The sequence below is a fragment of the Mus pahari genome, chromosome 9 (genome assembly GCF_900095145.1).
Source record: "Mus pahari chromosome 9, PAHARI_EIJ_v1.1, whole genome shotgun sequence".
In the NCBI taxonomy this organism is placed as follows: domain Eukaryota; kingdom Metazoa; phylum Chordata; class Mammalia; order Rodentia; family Muridae; genus Mus; species Mus pahari.
Genome location: NC_034598.1, coordinates 24489253 through 24511013, shown reverse-complemented (window position 1 = coordinate 24511013; position 21761 = coordinate 24489253). Strand labels below are relative to the sequence as shown.

At 48.1% G+C, this 21761-nt stretch overlaps 1 protein-coding gene across 2 annotated transcripts in view; it reads right to left on the bottom strand.

The window, feature by feature from the left end:
- Sh3rf3 (SH3 domain containing ring finger 3) overlaps positions 1-21761 on the bottom strand; it is a 322824-nt gene that overhangs the window by 49856 nt on the left and 251207 nt on the right. For both annotated transcript variants that reach the window (XM_021205361.2, XM_029542691.1), the window contains 2 exons: positions 14085-14185; positions 2599-2769 (listed from right to left, as the gene is read on the bottom strand). In XM_021205361.2, coding sequence (XP_021061020.1) covers positions 2599-2769; positions 14085-14185 — 272 coding nt within the window. The remainder of the gene's footprint in view (positions 1-2598; positions 2770-14084; positions 14186-21761) is intronic.

Here is a 21761-nt window from a genome sequence, read left to right as displayed (position 1 = left end):
TTTCCCCTTTCCCCTTTCCCCTTTTTCCTCTTTCCCCTTTCCCCTTTTCCCCTTTTCCCCCTTTTTCCCCTTTTTCCCCTTTTACCCCTTTCCCCTTTCCCTTCCCTTCCCTTCCCTTCATTTTTTTCTTGTTTTGTAAGACAAGCAAGCAAACAAGTAAATAAACACACCACAAGAAAGAGCCAGCTCCTTAGTCCTTTGTAGGTGACAGCCTCTCTCTTTGTAGGACCTGTGAAGCAGCTCTAACCTCTCAGCTCAGAGCACTTGTTGGTCTGCACAGAGGCTCTGCTGTGCCTCTGACGCTTGTCCCGAGAGTTCTGCTGGGTGGTTTGGGCGGTTTTCTAACTTGCAGAGAGGGTAAGATAGGGCGTAGGTCTTAGAGCAGGGTGAGTGGTATGCCCAGCTGAGAAGCTTAGGCCCCCGAGATAATAGTTGTGGGGGGCTCCTGGCAATTCCTTCTTGTAAAGACCTGCAGACAACACCAGTGCCTTCCCAGTTCTTTAGTCACCAGAGTTAGATCTGCCAGAGATGTCTGCTCTTTCACCCCCTTAGATCTGAGCGGCTTCTTAGAAAAACCAAAGGAAACCAAACATCCAGTTAAAGACAGTAGGGGTCAAGGGGAGTGGGCCCCTCATGGTGCGTGGGCTGAAGTTATCCAAGTCATCCACAGAGTTCCAGTTTCATTCCTGTTCGGTCCTCCCATAGCAAAGTTCTGGCAAGATGTGGACAATCCCAACAAGAGCATTTGATCAGAACTACCAGACTTCGTGGATTTATTCAACCTGCATGTACCAGGCTCCTCCTATATATAAATGGTATGCACTGAGGCCTGCGTACAAAACCAGAAATGGCTGCTGTGTCAGAGACCAGCAGGTTCTGCACACTCATTTATGACCCATAAGAGGCAGCACCCGCAGGCTTCAGACAGGGACATGGAATAAGGCTTTGGCTAGAAAGTGGACTTTAAGACCCCGTTCCTGAGAGAGATGCCAAGTTTCACTAGGAGGCAGATGAGGTGAGGACACATTTGGTGAGTGTGAGGGAAGCCACCCCGGCTGCTGAAGTTCCCTCTAGCACCCTCTGAGGACCTCAGGCCGGGGTGGGGGTGGGGGGAGCTTTGCCTGTATTCAGTAGGAACACGTCAAAACCACTGGTCATGTTGCTCCATGCTAGTAAAGACTTCCCAAGAGGCTTGCAGGGAGCTAATGTCTTAAGCAGACATCCCCCTGTCCAGGGGTTTTGATAGCATGGTTTAGCAGACAGGAGTTTCCTGAAGGCTGGGAAGCTTGCTCCTCACACCTTCCTCCTGAAGGTTGCCTGAGTGAAGGGCCTGTCACCACACACCTTCCTTGTCTCTATAATCCCCTTCCTCCACGCCCTCAGGACAGTCCTTCTCCTCAGGCCTCTGCGCATCCTCCAAGAAGCACTGGCTACAGAGTACCCATGCGACCTAAGCTGCAACACCAATAGTATGTGTGCCCTCCTGGGCACTTTCTGAAGCGGCCTGCACAGGCAGGAGGATGGCAACTGACACAGACAAGAAGATGTAACATCTTCTTCAGCATCTTCTCCCAAAGACTCTAAAATGGTTTGTTTACATGGCCACTAGTGTTGATGCCAATGGTTTTAAGGGGCTCCTGTGAGTGACACTCCAACAGCTATGCACTGGACCTCACAGCACACAGAAAATCCAACAACCCTGGGCTTCCCCTTCAGTGAATTTTAAAAATTGCTTTTCGTATTTTATAAAATATTAGGTAATCGAGATTTGTAAAAAGTGTTCCAAAATACAAGGAGGGGAAATTTAAGAAGTTACTCATAATGCTATCAGTCATTAACAATTGCTACTTTAAGGTATGTATTGCTTTCCTTTATGTGTGTTTTATACACACACACACACACACATTTGTATGCTGTGGTCATACCACAAATACTTATGTGTTGTATATGTATCAAACATGTGAACATGCTATGTTCACATGGTACAAATGAATGTACACATGCTATGCCTATACTGCATATGCACACACGTGCATTATACCTATATTATGCACACACATGCAGAACACTCCACATACTCATATGCATATCACATACTATATACATATTGAACTCTACATACATGCACACATTGTGTACATGTGACTGCACAGACCAATATGGAGGACACACGTTTTCATGCTTCTACATATAGCATAACTATACTATAAGCATGTACCTGCCTCATGCTCACTTCATACACATACATATACGAGTACCTATATGAGCATGCATACTTGATAACATCCACCACACCCTGCACATACATGCACACCCACTGTCCTTGGTTACACGCACATGTCTTGAAGATCTTGCTCTCTGATGACCGTCCCACCCCTGTTCAGGGTCAGCTATTGCTGTCCTTACTCCACTCTTGCTGCCATGTTTATCCCCTGGGTAGCCAATGCTCCCTGGGAAAGCCCAGCGAACCAAGCTTGGCAGAGGAGTCACTCCTCAGAGGAACTCAAATGTCTTCACTGCTTCAGGACTGAGTGTAACCAGGAACCAGCGTGAGCTCTAGGCCGCATTCCCTTCTTGTTCAGATGGCCAGGCCCTTACCTGGAGACGGGCGTCACATAGTTCCCGGGGAATACCCCCGAGACACCGGTTTTTAGTGAGGCTCCCTTGAACCAGCCATCCTGGCACTTCTCAAGCACACGGTACATCTCCCCCTTGCGTAGCTCCAGTTCATCATTCTTCTGGGGCTTGTATGCATAGAGAGCCAGGTACCTGTGAATGGAGGATGAAGACAGGCTCAGTGGACATCAGGAATGACAGGGGAGGCACAGGGCAGACAGGGCTCATCTTTAGATGAACCCCCACCTACAGACTAGCTGGTATCTGCAGAGAGCTGTCATTCAGAGCTCACATACCCTTTACCTGACTCAATCTTACCACTAACACATAAGGTGGGGGGAGGAACAGTCATGTTCCTCATGCTTGTGGATTTGGGATGGGCCCACTGAATAGCCAGCCAATATATGGGTGGAGTGAGGGACTTTTTATTTTCTGTCACAGAAAGGAAGAAACTCAACGAGTCACTATGCTACCAAGTCTCCAGGACACCTCACACAATATCCTCCGTCTGGTCTCTGGACCTCATGATTTTTTTCCTTTTCTCTATGATTTCCATAGTCAGGTATCTGAGCAAGAGGAAGTCTTGGGGATAGCTGGGTCTGGGCTGTTCCGGTCTAGCTGAGCCTGGTTTTCTGCTTAGCCTTAGCTGGAAGAGAATCCTCTGAGCTCCCTTCCAGAAAAAGAACAATATTCACACTCTTACTAATTATTTCATGTCTCCTTTTCTTGTAAGCCTCATTTGTGGATAAGGCTGAAAAGACTTCAGTCCTTTTTGGGGGGACACACTAAGAATGCATGAATCTCTTCCTCATATACTAGTGAGCACGGAATAACATGGCAGAGGGGCTCCCTTCCTTCTGGAGTCTAGGGAACATCTGGGTTTGACTGTTAGAGGAACCTGCACATCAGCTATTTACTTAGAAGATCCAGTTCTATAGATCAGTTCTATAGGAGAGACCAGAAGGACCATGAATGGAGATGTGGGCTCCAGGGTACTGCTGATTCCGTCCTGGTGCTGCAGGTTCCTAGCAGCTCCGAGAGTACACTATCTGGGGCTGCTTGATTCCCAGAATTCCCCCCAGCACCCTCCTGACTCTGGGAAGGGATTTCACAGGAAGTGGAAACAGAAGCAGTATGGTTCACTAGAATTCATGGAAGGGCAGAGGCCCCAAGAAAGAGTCCAGAAGAAAATCAGAGTCCTACGGGAGGTTTCCCTGCCTCCCAATCACATCTGCCTTCCCTTTGTAACCTGCTAATGTGCAGGACCTCTGGATCTACTCAGTCAGGGCTCAGTGTCCTGTTTATATGCCTCTACCCCTAGGATGAAAGCCAGGTGTACAGTTCACTTTGTGAAAAGCCAAACACCCATGTCTGGGAAACCCAGGGCATCTGAGGGCCAGCAGCCACCTTGCTCCCCAGGGACATGGAGATACAGTGTCCACCCTATGCCTAAGTGACAGAAGAGACAGGGTATGATCCTTGTCTTGAATGGCCAGAGGGGAAATGTTGCCAACAGGTAAGACACAGGAGGACTGCGTGTCTGCACTGTGTTGGCTAGTTTTACGTCAACTTAACACAAGCTAGAGCTAGAGCTATCTGAAAGAGGGAGCCTGGATAGAAAAAAAAATGCCTCCATATGATCAGGCCATAGGGCATTTTCTTAGTGACAGATACAGGGTAGCCCACTGTGGGTGGTGCCATCCCCTGGGCTGGTGGTCCCGGGTTCTATGGGAAAGCAGGCTGAGCAAGCCAGGGTGGGGGCAGTAAGGAGCACCCCTCCATGTTCCTGTCCCCACTTGCTTTTGATGAATTGTGAGTGAAATAAGCCCTTTCCTTTCCAAGTTGCTTTTGGTCATGGAGTTTTTAGCACAGGAATAGTAATCCTAATTGAGATGAATGCCGAGACATTATATATATTTATATATACACATGCACACACACTCACACACACACTCTCTCTCACACACACACTCTCTCACACACACACGGGGGAGAGGGTAGTATAAAACATGGTAGTATGCTGAGGGAGAAGACAGGAGCTCGTGTAAGAATGACACATCATGAGAACCTGCGGTGAAGGAAACATGAAGTGTCAATCCTGGTTAAGCTTCCTTCCTTCAGTCCCTTTATAAGATCAGATCAGTTTCGGACCTTGGCCACAACAGAACTCTAAGAGAGGCAATGGATGGCTCCCTGGAGCTGTGTGGTTCTCTAGACAGCTCCAACCCCACCAGGTTTACCTATGCCCTTGGTGGTAACAGGGAAGTGGCCCAGCGGCTAACCAACCGCCTACAGTGGGGCAGAGTCCAGGCCACTATTCCCTACTGAAAAAGTCTTGGGGAGCCATTTCTGTTTCATTGCTAGTGTTGAGCAGGGTTTGGTGGGTACAGGGGTGACTCGTGGCCCTATAACCTGTTCTTTGCAAGAGAACAGTGTCTGCTGACTGGCCCAAATATCTGGTTGTCTGCAGGGTACACCTGCATAGAGCATGGACTCCCAGGGCTCTGTGCTGTGTGTGGGCACATAGCCTCAAGTCACTGGACATGAAATGTATATGTGAGGAAGCGCCTCGCCACTCCCTGGGTAAATGCTTTTACATCCCCAAAGGTTCTCAGGCTGGGAAACTGCCCGGAGAAGGGTCTCGGGGGTCTCAGTTTTCTTTGTCCTCACTTTTCCCTTGGCCTTCTTCCCTAACTCCTATATTGTCTGAGGGGATCTGAGCAGCTGCGTTCCCTTGGCACCGAGAACTCTCTTAGCGACGCAGCTGCTCGTGACCTTAGGTCATGCTCACCCATGAGGGGGCTGAGTCCAGGTGCAGGGGACCTGTTTTCAAAGGGGCCTGGAAGGGGAGAAGCAAACCTCGCCAGGGGTCTCCTGGAAAACATCACCAGGACTCCCGCCTCAGGACCATTTTACCAATGTCTGTCTGTCCCTTCCGTCCCTTCCCGCCATACCCTGAGTCCCAATAAGGTGAGAGTTTTAACTGATGGTTCAATGCTTTCTCCTTAGTACCAGGCATCTGGTATATTCTCAACAAATGGAGTCCTGGTTTGGAGTCTACCTACCATTGAGATTCCTCTGCACATGTGCGCTGTGTGGTGAGCTTGTGCCTACGATGGAGTGCAGAGCTATGGACCAGACCAGCCCCACCCCTAAGTGCTGCTTGGTTGCTTCCTGCACCAGGATGGAGCTCTCTCTAGGCGCTTACCTGCTGAGTAGAGCCTCACAGCAGACAAGCGTCCAATAGCTCACGGCTGTTCAAGTCTGAGCATGGTGAATGGTATTCAGATCGCATTGCTCATATCTGGGAAGTCACTTACTGCATTGCGAATCGCGAGCAGCTGTGATAGATGCCCGCCAACCTTGGAAGGGTCTGGCAGCCGCTCTCGGGACCTCCGAGGAGCAGCTGTGGAATGGTTGGATGCCATTTCCTTTTGGGGATTATCTTTAACTCAGAAATTTAGGATCCCTCTATGACTTAACGGGACAAGGACTTTGCACTTAGGTCTCAGCATTAAAAGGGGAGTTTGCATCTTTCCCTACAAACACTGAAAGTGAAGGTGGCTTCAAGTCATCTTCAGGCTTTTAAAATTCGAGGACTCTTTCAACATCCGGGGTTTACCTAAAACACAGGTGTGGCTCCTAATGAGAAAAACAAGTAGGAAAAGGGAAAGCTAAAAGATGGGCGTGGCTGCACAACTGCTGTCCTATTTGCCCGCCTACCTGGCCCTGAGCCTGCAGTCACCACGTGGAACAGAGACCAGGCTCCACACCGACTCCCTCACTGACTTCAGTACAGGAGCTGCCGGGAGACGCATCGTCTAGGTTCTCAGATACATAGATTTGTATTTCATGCTGCATTAAGCCTCAGCACATAGGGCGCCCTCTCTTCGTAGGAGTGGGCTGCCCAAGGAGATGTATGCATTGCATGCTCAGTGATAGGGACAACGCTGAGGTTCTGACTGGCAGGAGAGATGTGTCCTTTCCAGGTGCTGCTGGCCCGAGGACCCACGTGCCTCACGTCTCATCGCACAGCCACCAGCTCTGGCTCTGAGGACTTATCAGGTGTCCGTCCTGCAGAAATATGGCCTCACCATAAGGTGAGACAGGGTAAGGGAAGAGGGCAGGGACCCGGTGTCTGCTGTGTGCTAGACACACAGACTCACATAAGCTCTATAGGAGCCCAAACATTTCACCCTGGGAGAAACTGAGGTTGAAATGGTCTGAGAATTTGCCATTGTTCCTGCATGTTCAGAGTCAAGGACAGGTCTGTGACTTAGAAGCATAGTATGGCCCAAGGATGGGTCCAGACACCACGAGAGTGTCAAGCCTGGGAGAACAGAGCATGGGGTAAGCCTAGCTCTGGAGTCAGGGATGGCCCTTGCAAACCCTGAGTGTGGGCCTACAAGGTTCACTGCGTAGGGGACTGCCATTTAGATTGTAGCAGGGCACTGGCATGATTAGCCTTTCAGTCTTTTAAAAGACTTGTTTTTAAACGTCTTTTAAGACTGCATGCATGCTTGCATGTGTGTGTGTGTGTGTGTACGTGTGTGTACTGTGTTTGCAGAGACCAGAGGTGTCAGTGTTTCCTGCTGCTGGGGTACAGGCAAGTTTTGAGCCACCCAACAGGGGTGCTGGAAGCCGAACTTAGTTCCGCTGCAGGAGCCGTTCCTCCTTAACCTATGAGCCATCTCTCCAGCCCTTGACCTTTCCATCTTTCTTGTAAATGTGCTTCGCTTGATGAGGGCTTTCCTGGGATCCAGTCTTCCATATCTGGTCTACAAGCAAGCACTGCCAGGTGAACCGGACTTCACTGCTCACTCCACAGCTGGGTCTACATGGTGCCATGCTCTCTGCTCACTCCGGGCTGGGTCTACACGGTGCCATGCTCTCTGCTCACTCTGGGCTGGGTCTACACAGTGCCATGTTCTCTGCTCACTCCGGAGCTGGGTCTACACAGTGCCATGCTCTCTGCTCACTCCGGAGCTGGGTCTACACGGTGCCATGCTCTTCCCCCACCCCCAAAATCATGTAAAAAAAGAATCCTTTTTCCTCTTTCCTCTCTGGGTGTCTCAGAGCGGTGACAAAAGCAGGTGGCTATGCTAGGTGGCTTCCTGTTGTGAGGTGCTTGTGTGTCTAGCAGGCACTTATGCAGTGGGATGCTGGCTGGAGGGGGAGGGGCCTGCTACTAAGCATCGGCTCTCCTCTGTGAATCAGAAGGCAGCCACAGGACACACAAAGCAGTGTGTACATAGAGAACAGTTCTAGCGATCTCCCTCAGAACTGTTAGAGGCCCAGTGCCAGCTCTCACTTCTGCACCTGGTGTCCCAAGGCAGAGCGCAGACTGGCCAGGCCGGCAGCTGTGATGACTCTGTGTGGCACTGTGCGTCCATGTGTGACTCAGTGGTGCATGCTCTGCTTGCCCGTCATTGCATCTTCCGCAAGCTCTTAGCTGGCAGCTGTCTGCAGATTTCCCTCTGATTCTAATCGTGATTCAGACTGTTCGGAGGCCCTGACACCTGTCACATCCCTTCTCTGCCAGATGCCGGCTTGCTCACATTTCTCCAATGCTGAGTGAAAGTTTTATTCCCATTGCTCCTGCAAGGGGTCCTGTGTTCACTCTCTTCCTTGCTACATCCAGGTACAGGATGTGGAGATGTGCACCCACCTATCAACTACTGTGTTCAAAGGATGGCACCAGGAGGAGAACTCAGAGCCTCGGATGGTGGTAGGTGCTCCCTCTGCACCCTCAGACTGGACCAGCCCTGGGGAGTCTAAGCAACCCACTTCCTGCACTGCTCACTTCCAGATTCCTAGTGACAGTCACACCTGCATCACCCAGCTACCCTGCCTGGTCTGTGCGGGTGGACATCATCCCCCACAATGCACATGTGCCCAGAATCAGACATAGAACCTAGGGATGCCCAGGTGCACATGTGGGTGGCGTGGTCCTTACCCTCCTGGCTCTCACTTTCCGCCTGCTTCAGAAGGCTTTGGAAGCTTGGCCTAGGCCTTCACAGAGTCCTCAAGGCAGTCTCCGCCCTGCGTCTCCACCCCGCCCCCCCCCCCATCTAGATTGGCTGAGCCACCACCACGTTCAGATGTTCAGATTCAAATGCACAAAAGCTGACACCAAGAGAGGAGACTATAGGAAGGACTGACTGCCTTACTACCCCATGGCCTGCGTGCAGCTTTCATGCTAGTTAGAAAAGGTGCCTCCTGAGGACACAATACCCAAGGACTATGGATCAGAGTCTATTGGGAAACACTGTCCTCTAGACATAACACTACCATTCCATTACCATCACGATCATAGCAGCTGGTACCTGCAGGAAACCACTGCAAAGCCAAGTCTCTAGGCAGCCCCTTAAAGAAGGAGGGGGTGCTAAGGTCATTATCACCTCACCCAAGGTCCAGCCACGCCCTCCCTCCTGCTCCCCATATCAGTATGTAAGTCTGCATCAAAGGCTTGTGGGTCCAAGGAAATGCCAGAGTATACGCTCAGTAGAAAGTTAACAAAGAGGCCCGCTCAAGCGACTTTGGGGAGTTCATCATTCTTGCTGGGATACAACATTCTGATGGTGCAGTTCTTTGCAGTGAGCAAACGACACCCCACTCCTATGAGTGATCCCTCGATCATGATCCTCTAGGTCCAACAAACTGTCCACTAACCCTGACTTGGGCGACACCTTTCCTTCGGTTTGTTGGTTGCCTGATGTAGAGCGAACGGATGCTTCATCGTGTTTCCCTAGGAAAAGAGAGCGTGGCGGGATCTTTTGGAGCTACTTCATCAATGACCCACACACGAACTTCTTCTGGGCCCTTGTCTGGAGTTCCAACGCCATAAATCCTGGACACACTTGGTACACTGCTGCTGCAGTTGTTTTTGTAAATATAAATTCTCTCATGTTCAGATTTTGAGTTTTGAACATGACTTACAGCTACCATGACAGGAAGAGCAGTCAGTTACCAAACTGTATCAGAAAGTATGTAAATGTACACAGTTTCTGTATCCACTCCTCTGTTGAGGGTCATCTGGGTTCTTTCCAGCTTCTGGCTATTATAAACAGGGCAGCTATGAACAGAGTGGAGCATGTGTCCTTATTACAAGTTGGAGCATCTCTAGGTATTTGCCCAGGAGAGGTATTGCTGGATTTCCAGAGTAGTTGTACCAGCTTGCAATCCTACCATCAATGGAGGAGTATTCCTCTTTTTCCACATCCTCACCAGCATTTGCTGTCACCTGAGTTTTTGACCTTAGCCACTCTGACTGGTATGAGGTGGAATTTCAGGGTTGTTTTGATTTGCATTTTCCTGATGACTAAGGATGTTGAACTTTTTTTTTTTTTTTTTTTTTTTAGGTGCTTCTCAGCCATTCAGTATTCCTCAGTTGAGAATCCTTTGCTTAGCTCTGTTCCCCATTTTTTAATAGGGTTAGTTGGTTGTCTGGAGTCTAACTTATTGAGTTCTCTATATAGAGAATAATATATATTGGATATTAGCCCCCTATCAGATTTAGGATTGGTAAAGATCTTTTCCCAATCTGTTGGTTGCCGTTTTGTCTTATTGACAATGTTCTTTGCCTTACAGAAGTTTTGCAATTTTATGAGGTCCCATTTGTTGATTCTTGATCTTACANCACAAGCCACTGGTGTTCTGTTCAGGAATTTTTCCCCTGTGCCCACATATTCAAGGCTCTTCCCCACTTTTTCCTCTATACGTTTCAATGTCTTTGGTTTTATATGGAGTTCCTTGGTCCACTTAGACTTGAGCTTTGTACAAGGAGATAAGAATAGATTAATTCACACTCTTCTACTTGCTAACTGCCAGTTGAGCCAGCACCATTTGTTTAAAATGCCGTCTTTTTTTCCACTGCATGGTTTTAGCTCCTTTGTTAAAGATTAAGTGACAATTGCACAATGTCAGTACTATGCAGGTATTAAAAACAATGAATTTATGAAATTCCTAGACAAGTGGATGGATCTGGAGGATATCATCTTAAGTGAGGTAACCTAATCACAAAAGAACACACATGATAAGCACTCACTGATAAGTGGATATTAGCCCAGAAACTTAGAATAGCCAAGATACAATTAGCAAAACACATGAGACTCAAGAAGAAGGAAGACCAAAGTGTGGATACTTTGATCCTTCTTAGAAGGGGAAACAAAATACCCATAGAAGGAGATATAGAGACAAAGTTTGGAGCAGAGACTGAAGGAGTGTCCATTCAGAAAGTGCCCCACCTGGGGATCCATCCCATAAACAACCACCAAACCTAGACACTATTGCAGTTGCCAACAAGATTTTGCTGACAGGAGCCTGATATAGCTGTTTCCTGAGAGGCTCTGCCAGTGCCTGGCAAATACAGAAGTGGATGCTCACAGTCATCCATTGGATGGAGCACAAGGTTCCCAGTGAAGGAGCTAGAGAAAGTACCCAAGTAGCTGAAGGGGTTTGCAGCCCCATAGGAGGAACAACAATATGAACTAACCAGTACCCCCCAGAGCTCCCTGGGACTAAACCACTAATCAAAGAAAACACATGGTGGGACTTGTGGCTCTAGCTGCATATATAACAGAGGATGGCCTAGTCGGTCATCAATAGGAGGAGAAGCCCTTGGTCCTATGAAGGTTCTATGCCACAGTATAGGGGAATTCCAGGGCCAGGAAGCAGGGGGTATGGAGGGGATAGAGGATTTTCAGAGAGGAAACTAGGAAAGGGGATAACATTTACTAGGAAATGCAAATAAAGAAAATATCTAATAAAAAAAAAGAGAAAAAAGAAAGTATGGATTGGTCAGGCTACACACAGCCACTCAGTAAACTCATCTTTTGGTCAGTAACTTGCAAAATAGAATTTCAACCATGGGGCATTCAAATAGGGCCATGTATGTCGTTGCAACATGTGTGGCATTTGTAAGCATGTCTCTGCTGCTCAGTACATGGCCACAGATGCACACTCTGACATTTTCTCTGGCCTCTTAGAAGATACGCATCCGTCTACTACTCGCACTGTCTCTGTTTTGCCTGCCAACTCACCCCTATCCAAGTCTGCTTGTTACATCAGGTATTATCGGATAATCCAGTCTCCCCTCGGGCTACACAGATGAGTCTCAAGCTCAGTAGGGGCAATGTGACCTGGGGTGAGGTAGGGAGAAAGGAGAGGGCATGTTGCAGATCCTAGTGATGGTTTCTGTAGTAGAGAGGACTAGGAAGGGAGAAGGGCCCTTTGTGTTTAGTGTCTACAACTGAGACTCTAAGAATGTATTTGGATGTTTCCTGACACCCAGGTCTCAGACCCATAGAAATCATTTCTGGTAGCTGGCCCAACATAATAATTGAGAGCCTTCTATATCCAGGAATGGGGTGCCTTGATTTTCAAGGAAATGCAGGTACTTGTTGAAAGCCTGGGTTTAGGGCTTTGCTTAGCTGTGAAGACACAAAACTGAGCCTAGGCTCATCACTGGCTTGTGCCCTGTTTCCCATTTGAGGTGTTTTACCAGAGCCATCTCCTGTAGACAAGAGCTCTATTTCCTCAGGGGTAGTGCCCTGCATCCAGCTCTTCTCTCCATCCTTCTCACTTACTTCTCTTGGACTCTGGCTTATAATGGAACCACAGTAGCAGACCAGGAATATGGCCATACATGGTCAGCACTCTCAGGATCCCAGCATACCCTGTGAACCTAAATCCGTAGATGCCTACATCCCAGATAAAGACCAGCTCAGTACTTGCATTCTAATGAATGAATTCTGTATCCGTTCTCTCTCAATGGCATAATACTGAACACAACATCTGCACATCATTATATACATGTGGCATGAAAAATCCAAGTTTGGCTTTGAGGTACTTTCTGGAATTTCTTATTGAATATTTTCTACCCATGAGGGGTTGATTGAATTAAAGGATAGCTGAACCTACAAACCGGGCCGGCTACCTGTGCCTGATATCTAGTCCTGCTGAAAAGGTGAATTTTAACCTGAACATTAATCTGGAATATAGCTTATTAATCTTCCTTCGGAAGCCAGGAGAAAAGTGGGTACATTTCAGATTTCTTTTATTAGGTTGCTAAACATGACGGTGAGCAAGTTAAGAAGAAGGTGTTCAGAACTTTCTTATCCACTCTGAAGTCTAGCATCTGACGTTGGCCAAATGAGGAAGGCAGGAATGCACTGGGGTGGTTGAGGTGATCCGGGGAAATGATTTGAACTTGGCAAACTGTTTTGTCCAGAAGCATCTCCCCCAAACGCATTACATTCTGCACCATGCAGAGTCTGACTGTCCCACTGGCTTGCCTACACTGACAGGATGGTTTGTCCTTATTCCTATGCCTGACAAATCCATCCGCGCCACCTTAAAACATCCATTCAAGAGGCTGAGCTCACTGCCAAATACAGAAGCCATCTAATTCTTGAGAAGACTATTTACATGGGAGTTTTAGAATTCCACGTTTCGCTTAAATGCTGTAATTTAGCAGGGAAAATTTCCTCAACAAGATAAACACCTTATTTCCTGGCAGTGATTCATGTGGTTATATTTGAGGTTGGCAAGCAGCTGGCCTGCTGAGGGCTGGCACTTCTGAGCAGGCAGAATTAATCTGCTGCTCCCACTTCCAAGGATGGCTGATGACCTCACCACACCCTTCCACCCTCAGGACACCCAAGACCTCAGGGACCTCTTGTGGGGCTGGGGAGCCACGGGGAGCAGGCCTGGAGGCAGTGTGGGGTTATGGCATGTCCAAACCCCAGAAATCTCATCCTGGGATCAGCGGGAGTAGCATCGCTGTCCCTCTGCCCCAGGCCTGCATGTCCCAATGCACATAGCCCCTGTGCTTCCATCTCTACGCTGCTCCCTCCCCTCATAAGGAGGTTGCACATTGTGGTAGCCAGGTTAAACCTCTCCCCTTATAAGGTCATGTCTGGCAGCATCTGGAATTCCTCCTTATGCAAATGAGGCATCCATAGCACCCAGGCCCTTGCCAATGATGTTCAATCACCCTGAAATGAAATCCTCTGTCCATCCCCCCAAAAGGTTTAAGTAGCCTTTGTCCCTGCCCTCACACAACCCCCATTAAAAAGCTGTCTCACTGAAGCTGCATGTTGAGAGTCTGTTCTTGGCTCACTGTCTGCAGTCTCTACAGTTTCAGCCCAGCAGTCCAGCCTCGCTTCCCCGGGGAAGCTGAGCCCAAACAGTAACCTCTGAGACCTGCTCTAAGAAATAAATGGCTGACTCTTTTCTTGATAGACCACTGAGGGCCTGTGCTGTCCAGTATGATTAGTCTCCCCTCACTTCTAATTAGCGTCAGGATAGTGGCAGGAAGAGACTTTTCACACTTCCCTTCCAGGAAGCATCCAACCCGCGAGTGTGACTACAAAGAATGGCTAGTAGCCAACTGAAAAACCCACTAGGAACCACTTGTGTAAATGCCAGTGTGCAGAGAGTGTTGACAGACATGAGGGGCAGCTCACACGTTGAGGGGCAGCTGGACTTTGGGAGACACGCCCTGTTCTCCAGCCACCGCAGCAGCTCGTGGAAGGGCTGTGGGGACAGGTCCAGCGGAAGAGGAGTCCTGAAAAGACACAAGAGGATAAGTGAGTGAGTAGAAGAAAGGTCTCACTTAAGGAACAAGTGGGTCAGTAGGCCCCCAGCAGCCATGGGTATCCATTCCCTCGGTGTCAAAGCCTGCATTTTCCCAGTCCTCACGTTGTACTTCCTTGGTTAGGAATCACATATGCGGGCTGGAGAGATGGCTCAGCAGGTAAGAGCACCCGACTGCTCTTCCAAAGGTGCAGAGTTCAAATCCCAGCAACCACGTGGTGGCTCACAACCATCCTTAACGAGATCTGACTCCCTCTTCTGGAGTGTCTGAAGACAGATACAGTGTACTTACATATAATAAATAAATAAATCTTAAAAAAAAAATAAAGAAGAGAATGCCTCCATAGCAGAGGTCAGAACACCCCTGTAAAGGGTTAGAGGACAAATATTAAAAANAAAAAAAAAAAAAAAAGGACTCACATATGCTATCCCGTTGCACTGAGGTTGGTGGCTCAAGGCATCTTTCAAGGGCTCTTTCTGAGTATCATTCCAAGGTCAACATGGGAGAAGACCCTGTCAGGTGGAGACCTAGCTTTATCCTTAGAACCTGGATTAATTATTAGTGTGTGGAAATGAAAATTAGACAAAGGGTTCTATAAGCAAATTTAGATGGCCATGGCCTGGGAACACAGATTTAGGTTTCCTCAAACACCATGTTCCATCATGGAAGCAGTTTCATGAAGTTGTTATAGTAATAGAACAAAGAAAATTAATTAATTTCTTTAATTTAATTTCTTTAATTAAATCAATTAAGACGCTTTGTGAGTCTATGGTGGAAATACTAAGTAGGTTATTACAACACAATGGAGAGATCTCAGCTGTGCTTCTGATCCTCCCCAATAGTACACCAACTCCTTTGATTGGCGGAGAATAGGGTTCTGTTAATACATTCCAAAGGCTTTAATCTGGTTATCAGGATGTTAGGTCTGACACTGAGGTGGGTAAGGGAAGGCTCTTTAGCTGGGCTAAAAAATAGCCCAAGAGAAACTGTAATTAGACTCTGGACCTGCAACAGTTGCAAACTCCCCACAGCTACTCAACTTTTAATCAGTCAGCTTCTCATGGACTTCTTTCCAGGAACTCTCCTTTACAACTGCAAAACTTGTTTGTTTAAAAGTGGCAATCTCCCTGAGGGCCAGCAGAAAGAATGGAAACAATGAAACCTCTGGAGGTAGGAGGTTGGGGGTACCCTCCAGAATGCACCAGAGACCTGGGAGGTGAGAGACTCTCAGGACTCAAAGAATGAGACCTCAGATGAAATGCCCTACATTGGGGAGAGGGAACTTCTAAAGTCCAACTTCAGCAGAGAGACAGGACATCAAGTGAGGGATGGATGGGGTTGCCATCCCACAATCAAACTTCAACCCATAATTGTTCCTCTCTGAAAGAGCTGCAGAGATGGAAATGGAGAGGAGCCTGAGGAAAAGAAGGTCCAGTGACAGGCCCAAAGTGGGATCCAGCTCAAGGGGAGACCCCAAGGCCTGACACTATTACTGAGACTATGGAGTGCTCACAAAAAGGGACCTAGCATGACTGTACTGCAAAAGACCCAACAAGCAGCTGAAAGAATCAGAGGCAGATATTTGTACCCAACTAATGGACAAGCTGAGGAATCCTGTGGTTGAATTAGGGAGAAGAGGAGGAAGCTGAGGAGGAGGGCAATCATTTGGGAGGACAAGCAGTCTCAACCTGGACCCCTGAGATCTCCCAGATACTGGACCACCAACCAGGCAGCATACGCCAGCTGATATGAGGCTGCCAACACATATACAGCAGGGGACTGCCAGGTCTGGGTCAGAGAAGATGCACCTAACCCTCAAGAGACTGGANGCCCCAGGGGGTTTAGCAGTCTCATGAAGTGGGGGTAGGGTGTGGGAATATCCTTGTGGAGACAGGGGGGTGGGGAGGAGGTATGGGAGAGGACCAGGAGAGGAATAAAATCTGGAGTTTTAAATTAATAACAACAACAACAAAAAAACCACCCACCCTGGCAATCTCAGGATCTGAACATTAACTTCTAAAGAGGTGACATCCAAGAGAAAGCAGATCAACCAGGGATGACAAAGCACAGGATGGCCCCAAAGACTCTGCATCTGGGGTCTCAAGGCTTCAAGGGCCCCTTTAAACAGGGTATGGTTGAGGGACGCTCCTCCTCAGGCTGTGCCTTCCGGTGCTTGTGCATGTTGAGTTCTCCAGGCTAAGGTTCCAGGAGGCAAGGACATTTCGATCTTTAGGGTAAATGTTGTCTGCAACGCCCCTCAACACCAGTTCATCCATTCTGTCCACAGGTACTTGGAGGTGTAGTGGGTTGAATTATGTCCCCCTCAAAAAGATCAGTCCAGGTTATAGCCCCTGGCACCTATGAACGAGACCTCATTTGGAGTGTCTTTGTACATTGGAGTAAGGATGACAACATGAACAGGACACACAGGGGACGGGAGGCTATGTGACAATGGGGGCAGAGGGCAGTCATGTGTCTACAAGCCAAGGAATTGCAAAGATGATCAGCAGCCACCAGAAACCAGGATCGAGGCGTGACAGCCCCTGCCCCCCCTCCCCTCCCCAGGAAGAAAAAGCTCTGCCAAGAACTTCATTTTGGACTCTAGCATCCGGAGCTTCCAGGGAGTAGCTTCTTACTGCTCCACTGAGTTTCCTGAACAATTTGGCACTTCTAGAAAACTAATGTGTGTGTGTGTGGGGGGAGGGGGAATGACAGAGCAATTGGGCTCAGTCGGCCTTTGTCTGTCTCGGCCCAAAGGACCCCAGCATTTCCTCCCCTACCTAACAAGGGACAGACAGACACACAGGAGCTGGATGACTACAGACCAAGCTGCTGGGACGTTGGCAGAAACATTGTGTGGTACTTGGAACTGTCGTGACTCTGAATGTGATAAGTTCTCGGCATAGGGTATGTGGCCTTAGGTAAGCAGAGGTCACTAAATGCAGAGGTCACGGAGATAGGGACAGGTTACCTTAGGACAACCTCACACAAATTCATACCTTGCACCCTGACTAGCTTTGCTTAGCTGACGGGGGAGTAAGGAAGTGATTCTCAGGACTTAGAGTCAGTCTGGATTTGCCTAGCTAAGGAGCTCTGTGGCTCTAGGCCTCCTGCTGATCCTAAACCTTGTTGCTCAGGGATTTGAATGTGTCTCTCTACCGAGTCAAACAGTTTCTGCTTTCTGTTTCATCATCAGAGAGTCTTGCAGTGAGACTGTGCAACTGAAAGATGAAGTCTCCTTGTGTCTTCCTATCACCCAAGACTGATGCTTGGACTAGGGCCCTGGGCCTTTTAAACTTCACAATGAGAGAACACCAAGTTTCAAAGGCAGGTTTCTACCCCTGTGGATCTCATGCCTAAGACCAACCAAGGAAAGAGCTGGGAGACATATGTGGGATACAGGTTTGGAGTTGCAGATGTGTCTCCTTGATGACAAGCTGTGAGATTGGCCACCTGCCGTCACCTCCGCCACCCTATGGAGTGAACCAGAGACCAAGTGTTCTCCGTTCAGGAGGGCTCTGAAGCTACCAGGAGACTGTCACAGATGTTCCAGCAGAATCAGGGAGGCAGGGAATGCTCCCCCATGGGCATCATGGTTCTTGTTCAGTCAAGGGCACCTGTCTGGCAGCCCACCTTGAGCACTGCCATTGCTTCTAGCTCTTCCTAGGGGTCAGGGACTCAGGCTGTCAACTCAAGTGTTTCTCCAGAACTTCCAGGCACCACAGCACAACCTCACATGCTAACGGGGCATGTGTGGGGTACCTGTCAACTGGGCATTCACAGTAAACAAAGCAGAGAGGGTCTCTAACTCCAGTGTTGGTACTGTGGGGAAGAGTCAACAGACAGGCGCTTACACATGAGCACATGAGTCGTCCCAGTGAGTTCAGGCCACACATAAGGGGATTGGAGGCGGCTTCTAAAAGGAATGGGATATGTCTCTTAAGGTGGAAGGGAAGGTGGATGGTGGCCTGGTAGAAGCAGAAGGTGCATTAAAATGAGATAGTCAGGCAGGGCAATGATGCCAGGTCACTAAGGCCCCAGTGTGGGAACTTCCCGCAAAGATCTAATTTCTACACCAAGAGTGCCCACAGAGCTAGGCTAGATAAATTCAGTGACACATATGCAAAGTCCTGGCCAGGGCAGAGATGGGGACTGCACGGAACCTGCCTGAGCTCTGCTGCAGCTCATCTCTCCACATCCACAATGGCAGATTTCCATCTTCTGGGCAAAGGGGAAGGCTTGGCCCATGGTATGGCCATCGTTGGTATTTGTCTTGCACTGGGTGGGATGAAGGCTTGCTAGCCCATAATTGATCCTCTGGGTAAACCAAACATCAAGGGTTCCATAGGGCAGGTACCAGGAGGCTGAGGAGTATAGGTTGAGGTGATACCCAGGGACTCTGTGGCTGAAGCCATCTCAGGCCTATTTAGAGAATGTAAGCAGGAGTTGGAGGGTGAGGTGTTGAGGGGTGGGGAGTGGAGAGCAGAGCATTGGCATCTAAGCTCCAGGGAGCAATTGCTGGTGGTCCTCCTAGGAACCAACAGCTGGAACTCTATATACCAGATGTTACCAAACAGATATGGGAGGTTTTTTATTTTTGTTTTTTTAAGCTATGCATTGGTTAGAACTGCAATACAGGTGTACTTGTGTATACGTCTGTTGAATGAGAAATGTCCCCCATAGACTCATGTATTTGAACACTTGGTCCCTTGCTGTTGGCAAGTTTGGGAAGGTTGTGGGACTTTGAGAAGCTAGATCCTTGCTGCATCCCCAGGGAACTGCAAGCCAGAATAAACCTTTTGCTTAAGTTGCTTTTGCCAGAACATTTTATCACAGCAGCAGGAAAAGAAACCAATACAGAGTCCTTTCCCAAGTTGGAAGCCCTACAGCTCATGCTCACAGTGTGGCACTGCTGTGCAGGGACATCCAGAAGGGACATTACTGAGTTACAACCTGGTGGCAGCAACATCAGCGCGAGCTCTGCCCGGGACAAAGAGTAACCTTGCCAACGGAGTGTGGTAGGCTTTGTGCTTTCCGGATGCACACTGGGCTCCGCCCATCCACTTCTGAAGCAGGTCTTCATCTCTGTCACCAGAGAAACCACAAGAAGAGCAACTCTACTGGGGTAGGAAGCTGGGGGCTCTGACTTTCTGGAGACTTCAAGACTATTTAGAGGATGTCTGTCGAGGTTATAGAGCCTGCTGAGGATCCCCAATGGCAGGCTGCTGGCCTCTGACACTGGCAGAAAACACATGGCAGGCACTGAAGCCTTAAAGAGCCTATTAGAAACTCACAGGTCAGGGAACGATGGGGCTCCTAGCCTCTGGCTGAGCCTCTGCTAACACAGTGCTGTCCAGATGCACTTTCACACCCCGCCACTTTTCTCCTGAGATGATTTTAATGAGCGTCTGAAGCAGGGCAGAACTGTGAGGGTTAAGAAAGTCTGGTTTGAAGTAAAATGGAGTGTACAGTTGAGGGCATCCCACCTAGCTGCAAACAGCCATTCTATCTTTGCTTTAAATATCCATGTTGACTATATATATGCATATATATGGATGTCATTATGTGACTATGGGTGGCAACCGTTCCAGCGCTGAGCTGTGCACCCAGCTCTCTTCTCATTGGACACAGTGTTGCCTAGGATATCTTTGAGTTCATTCTTTAACTCAGGCAGTCCTTGTACTTGAGATCCTCCTGCCTCAGCCTCCCCAGTAGCTGGGATTACAGTTGTGTGCCATCAAGCCTTGTTTCTGCTTAGATTTTTAATCATCTAATTTTTAGGAACAAGAAAATGATAAAAATAACAAAGCTGGGGACTCTGGTTGCTCTGGATGGAAACTGGGGTTATCGATCCACAAATAAGGGAAATATGGTATCTGTCTCTCTGGTTCTTACTGGGGTAGCTCACCCAGTATATTTTTCAGATGCATCCATTTGCCTGCACATCTAGTTTATCTTGACAGCTGTGTAGAATTCCACAGTGTATGTACCACACTTTCGTCAGGTGAAAGATATTTGCGTTGTTTCTGTTTCTTGGCTGTTGAGAACAGAGTGGCAGAGAACGTGGCTAAGCAGGTATCTGTGTATGTCAAGTCGTTTGGTTCTATGCTGAGGATTGGTAGAGCCGGGGCTATGATAGATTGTAAAATGTGTGCTTTCTTTTAACGTCTCCTTTTCTTACAGACAGAAACCAGTTCTCTTAGCTCCTGGCCAGCCCTCCTCCCAGTTTCCAGCCAGATCCCTTCCAATGTTTCTCCCAAGCATTCCTCCCTCAGTTCCCTGAGGAATGTGTTACTGAAACAGTCCCTTCTCCCAGTTTTCTAAGTACTGGCAGCTCCAAACTCTAACAAGGGCTCTAGCCTAGCTCTTCAGCTCAGCCTCGCCTGGCTCAACTGTCACCAGCTGCCTTCTCACTTTGCTAGCCAAGTCCACTTTCAACTGTCTCCGGACAATATCTTCTCTGGCTCGGCTCAGTTTCTCCTGCTCACTGGTCTCCTATTTCCACTCTGCGAAGTTGCTTGTCTGCCCCAACTGTCTTCTCTCCTCTAGCTCTACTCCACCTTTCTTCCCACACCAACTGCCTGCTCAAACTGAACTCTCTGGCCATACTCTTCTGCCTCCTGGACTCTACCCTTCTCTGTCAGCCTCTGCTGACTTTGTATAGCCTCTCCTATTCCCAGAAGTCCAAGAGCCAATCCACATTTTAGGTCATAGAGTCAAACGGTTCTCTTAAAGGGACAGTTGACTATCAACTGGGGCTCCTTTAAAGGGCCAGGTACACAAAAATAAATCACTCCATATTAGATCTATTTTCAGTTCTCTGAGAATCCACTACACTCATTTCCATAGTGGTTGCACCGTTTGCAGTCTACAAACAGTGAAGGAGGGCTCCCCTCTCCCCATATCCTCACCATAACTTGTCAGTTGTCTTCTTGATCTTAGGCACTTTGAACTTTCCTGATTGCTAAGGTTGTTCATCCCGTTATTTTTCTCAGTCATTTCTATTTTTTCTTTTGAGACCCTCTGTTCAGAGTCAGAGCCTGTAATTTTTTTTTAATTGAGTCATTTGTTTTTCCAGTTACTTTAAAAATCTTTGTATATTCTGTATATTACTTCTCTATTGGATGGACAACTGGCAAGGATTCACCCCAATTCTGTGGGCTTCTGCTATGCTCAGCTGCTCCCTTTGCTGGATAGAGGCTGTTTACTGTGTTCCCATTCATCAGTTGTTGGCCTTAGTGCCCAGGCAAATGGACTCCCATTCAGAAAGTCCTTTCCTGTGCCTATGTGTAGTAGGGTTCTAATTATTTTTCTTCTAGCAGTCTCCATGTCCCAGGTTTCACATGGAGGCCTTCAATCCATTTGGAGTTGACTTTTATGCAGGGTGACACATATGCGTATTCTATTTTTGTGAAGAATGTTGGAGATTGTTACTTGGATCTATAAATTACTTTTGATAGTATAGTCACTTTTTTTTTTTTTTTTTTTTTTTTTTTTTTTTTCTCTGTATAGCCCTGGCTGATGGAAATCATTTAGAGTAAGTTCT